This window comes from Musca domestica, unplaced genomic scaffold (genome assembly GCF_030504385.1).
Source record: "Musca domestica strain aabys unplaced genomic scaffold, Musca_domestica.polishedcontigs.V.1.1 72, whole genome shotgun sequence".
Classification (NCBI taxonomy): domain Eukaryota; kingdom Metazoa; phylum Arthropoda; class Insecta; order Diptera; family Muscidae; genus Musca; species Musca domestica.
This window is the reverse complement of record NW_026712388.1, coordinates 3,578,411-3,582,842: the sequence shown is the minus strand read 5'-3', so window position 1 is coordinate 3,582,842 and position 4,432 is coordinate 3,578,411. Positions and strand designations below refer to the sequence as shown.

General features: G+C 35.8%; 1 protein-coding gene across 1 annotated transcript; it reads right to left on the bottom strand.

Annotated features, from left to right (window-relative positions):
* Window positions 1–984: 984 nt before the first annotated feature.
* LOC101899898 (microfibril-associated glycoprotein 4-like) lies at window positions 985–4,030 on the bottom strand. Its single transcript, XM_059130308.1, has 4 exons — window positions 3,903–4,030; window positions 1,933–2,039; window positions 1,228–1,872; window positions 985–1,164 (listed from the first exon to the last, which is right to left on the bottom strand). Exons 1-4 carry the CDS (start codon window positions 3,951–3,953, stop codon window positions 1,023–1,025), a joined length of 945 nt encoding a protein of 314 aa, XP_058986291.1. The 5' UTR covers window positions 3,954–4,030; the 3' UTR covers window positions 985–1,022.
* Between the last annotated feature and the right edge of the window lie 402 nt (window positions 4,031–4,432).

The window sequence follows — 4,432 nt, the reverse complement described above, 5'->3', positions numbered from 1 at the left end:
GGTCAACATTTTGAATAATTATAATTCATATAAAATATGATGTAAGTGCCCGATTGTCTTCAAATTAGACACATCACAATATTTTTATTAAACGAAGGTCTGGTGGGAAGATGGAATATATCGGTCCACTCCTTCTGGTACCTCCCCCATAATGGATCAAAATTTTGAATATGCATGAAGCACACATCCAACCAAATATTTTTCACATCACTCAAATTGACGATTCTCAAATTGTTCTAAAATACCAGGTGCCTAGAATTAAATAGCAAGAGGGAGATACTAAAAAAATATTATTGAATTTGAGTCTGGCAGTCCCTTAATATTTACTCAAATTTAAAATTCAAAGCCTATTTTCAGGCGCAGTAGTTATTGCGATTACCAGACCAGTTTGTTTTAATAGCATACTTAAGGGCGCTCGACAAATTACTGAGAAAGATGTTGCCAGATAATTTTTTACATTTTTATACCAATTATTTAATTAAATTTAATCTTATTTAAATCGGTACTTCATTCAAAGACATAGAAGTATAAAGATAGGACAAGACAGAGTAAAAATATGGCAACCCTGTGAAAATATCTCTGTTGTTATGATATCATAGCAACATAGTTGCCAATGTAAACTGACTTAAACCGCTAAGGAAGCATGCACATTTTTAGAATAGTCTATGGAATAGAATTTTTGAATCACATTTTCCGATTTTCCGAACTTTAATTTGTCATTCGTTTCTGTAATTGATGTTTTTTATATTAACATGCCTCTGTCATAAGCTGTTACTCTATGCATTGTAGACACAAACCATTTGCTCAAAATGCATTTTGTCTAGTCTTTACCATTTTAGGTCTTTGCTTCATTTAAGTTTATTCAAAATTCTCCTGCAATTACTTTAGAATGATGTCTTCAAAGACAGAAATATTTTTTTTATCAAATTTCTCGCTTAGCCACCAAAGAAGAGAAATCTCTATTTCAATTGTATATCAGAAAAAATATATATATTTGAGTTTATATAATAATAATTCATCATTTAATCCTCAAATATGCGTTGACGTCGAATCATCATAACGACATGTTTCATTGAATTCCACAACTCCAGCCAATCCCTCCAATAAATGCCATCGGCAAACTCTCCCTTATATTTGGCCTGGTGATAAAATCCTGTGGGAACACTAGAATAAGAAAAAAATGCTAAATTACCATGAACAATTTTGAAATTCTCCTTCTCAACTCACGTTCGGGCACAACTCTTGTACCACCAACCGCCTTTGTGGGCGGTGGCACAATTCTGTGTATGATTATCATTATCCTCATCATATGTCGTGAAAGCAGCTCCCAAAGAATACGACAAACTATCTCCGGCATTACCCGAATATTTACCCAACACCTTCAATTTATACTTCTCATCGGCTCCACCAATCACAAAATGATCGTAACGGGCATAACGCATTGCTCCACTAAAATTATGCATATAAACATACAACTCCTGCGGCCCGTCGAAATTCGTGAGAGCATAAATATTTTCCAACCCAATCCAATATTCACCATCCACAGCGCCAAAACCATTCACATAGTCCATCCAAGGACGATTGAAATTTTCCGAGCCATCAATGCGCTGCAAGATATGCAACCAATCACCGCCTTTGGTGCGATAATCACAGAATGCTTGAAAGGTGTGGTTGCGATAGCGGGACACGGTTATGTTGTAATAGCCACTGGTCTCGGTGCAGGCCGTTGCCATGGCACAGTTTGAGGGTGGGGAAGAATGGTTTTGACACTCTTCGGGTAATTCATCGATGCGTATGTCAAAGATGGGCTTACTTTGATTGCGATATTTTTCCCGTTCGGCATATTTTTGGGAGGGTGATTTCGGAGGGTGTCTGCAGGGAAGAAATTGAGGTTATTTTAAGATTTAAGGTGTCGTATCTGGATATACTTACACTTCCCTCTCCACTTTGAGTCTCAACAGATTCAGGGAGTTTTTGATACTTTCTACGTCGTCGAATATTTGCTGGTAATTCTCAGCATATTTTACATCTTCAGATTTCTACAAGTAAGAAAAGAGAAAAGAGAGAAAGAGAAACAGAGAGAGAGTATATTATAAAGAAAACCGATTGTTAAAGGTCAGATTACACATCATTTTCACAGCTTTTTCCTAAATTAAACATTATCGTTTTATAGCATATTTTTAGGCGCTCCCAGAATTTTTATAGCCTCCACCATACATAGTGTGGAGGGTTCATCATTCCGTTTGTAACTCATCGAAATAATAATTTTAGACCTAACAAAGTATACATATTCTTGATCAGCGTCAAATTCTAAGACGATTTAACCCTTTCCGTACCAGAAGAAATGGTCCGATTTGTACCATCCTTAAAGCAGACCTTACATTAATGGAAATATTGAAATGTACCAAGTGTGAATGGAATCGGATGTTAATTTCGCGTTTATGAGCCTCATGGATATTCAACATGTTGACCCTTTGCTGGGGGAGGTACCAGAAGGAGGGGACCTGTATGTCCCATCTTTACAGCAGATCTTCAGTTAGTATAAATAATGGGAAGTGTGAAATATGAAGAGAATCGGATGCTTATTCCGGATTGTATAATCGTTTTGGATATTCAAAATGTTGACCCTTTGTGGGGGAGGTATCTGAAGAAATGGTCCGAACTCTACCATCTTTCTAACAAATCTTCTGTTGATGGAAATATTGAGATGTACTAAGTCTGAGTGAAATCGGATGTTAATTTCGCGTTTTATGAGCTTCATAGATATTCAAAATGTTGACCCTTTGTGTGGGGAGGTACTAGGAGTGCACCGATGTATGTCATCTTCACACCAGACCTTGGGTTAATAAAAATATTGTGCTGTGTAAAATATGAAGAGAACCAAATGTTTATTTCGGATTTTATGATTGTTTCAGTTATTCAGAACTTTGACCCTTTGTTGGGGAGGTACCTGAAGGAATGGTCCGATCTCTACCATTTGTATAACAGACCTTGCGTTGATGGAAATATTAAGATGTGCCAAGTCTGAATGGAGTCGGATGTTAATTTCATATTTTATGAGCTTCATAAATATTCAAAATCTTGACCCTTTGTGGGGACGATACAAGATGGAGCAGATCTTGGGTTAGTAAAAATATTGTGATATGTGTAATTTGAAGACAATCGGACATGGAAATGGAAATATTGAGATGGACTAAGTCTAAATGAAATCGAATGTTAATTTCGTGTATTATGAGCTTCATAGATATTCGAAATTTTAACCATTTGTGGGATCAAAGGGTCATTTTGACCCTTACTGGGTGAAGTGGGTCGATATTGTTCATTTTTGCACCTGACCTAGAAGTGACGCAAATATTTAAATTTGCAAAGTTGGAACAAAATTGGGTTACCGTTTCTAATTCTGTGCAGAAAATATATTTTTTGACAATTTCGACCTTTGGTGGGGGAGGTACAAGAAGGAGTGAATCGATATTGTCCATCTCCGAACTCGGTCTAAGTTTGAAAATAATATTGCCATGTACCAAGTTTGGATCTATTCGGATACTCCCTCCGAGAGTAATCATGCGCACCAACCAGATAGACAGCCGGACATCCCTAGATCGACTTCAAATGTCCTAAGACAGATTTGGTCCAAAGAGATGAGGCCGTATCAAATGATATATCCATATGGCCCAGCCAGGTATAAAACGTGAACCTAAGTTAAACCGATTCCTATAGAATTTAACAGAGGTATTTCTATGCTGTATCTGATAACCAAATATCGTTGTTGTGCTGTCCATGTATTGATAAATAGTATAGAGTCTTTTAAACCAGAATTCCAAAGAATTCTTCTATGTGGAAGGGTCCTCTAAAAGGTCTTCTATATCTGAAGACTTTCGATATATTCCTTGTAGCCGACTTACCGCACAACAAAATACACTGCACACCAGTAAAACTATTTTTAAAATCTTCATTTCGAAGAAAAAAAAAAAACGAAATACCTAACACTTCAGAATGTTTGAAAGAACTAAATTTGAGCTGCACTTATTTTGATCATTTCAGATTCCATGCGTAATTCAAATTATCATTAATTTTGCAAATTTGCATCTTATGCAAAAATTTTCGAAACTTTGACATCACTTCTAATGCTTATGCTTTGAATGTATTGAAAGAAAATAGCAAAAAAAAAAAAAAAAAACAAAAAACGAAAATATCTCTGATGAGAGAGGTCAAATTTTATGTTTTAATCGGCTATGAACAGTTTCGAACGGAAAAGTATAAACAAATTCACATGTAGTCTCTCTGGTTAAATAAAGGAAGGACTCTCTTAAAACAGCTTATAACGAATTTTAAAAAAAATCTAACCAATGTCCAATGAGGTTAATAAATCCAAACGGAATATGACCCACAAATGTTGAAATGAGTTTACATCAAAAATTCTCTATTGGCAGCG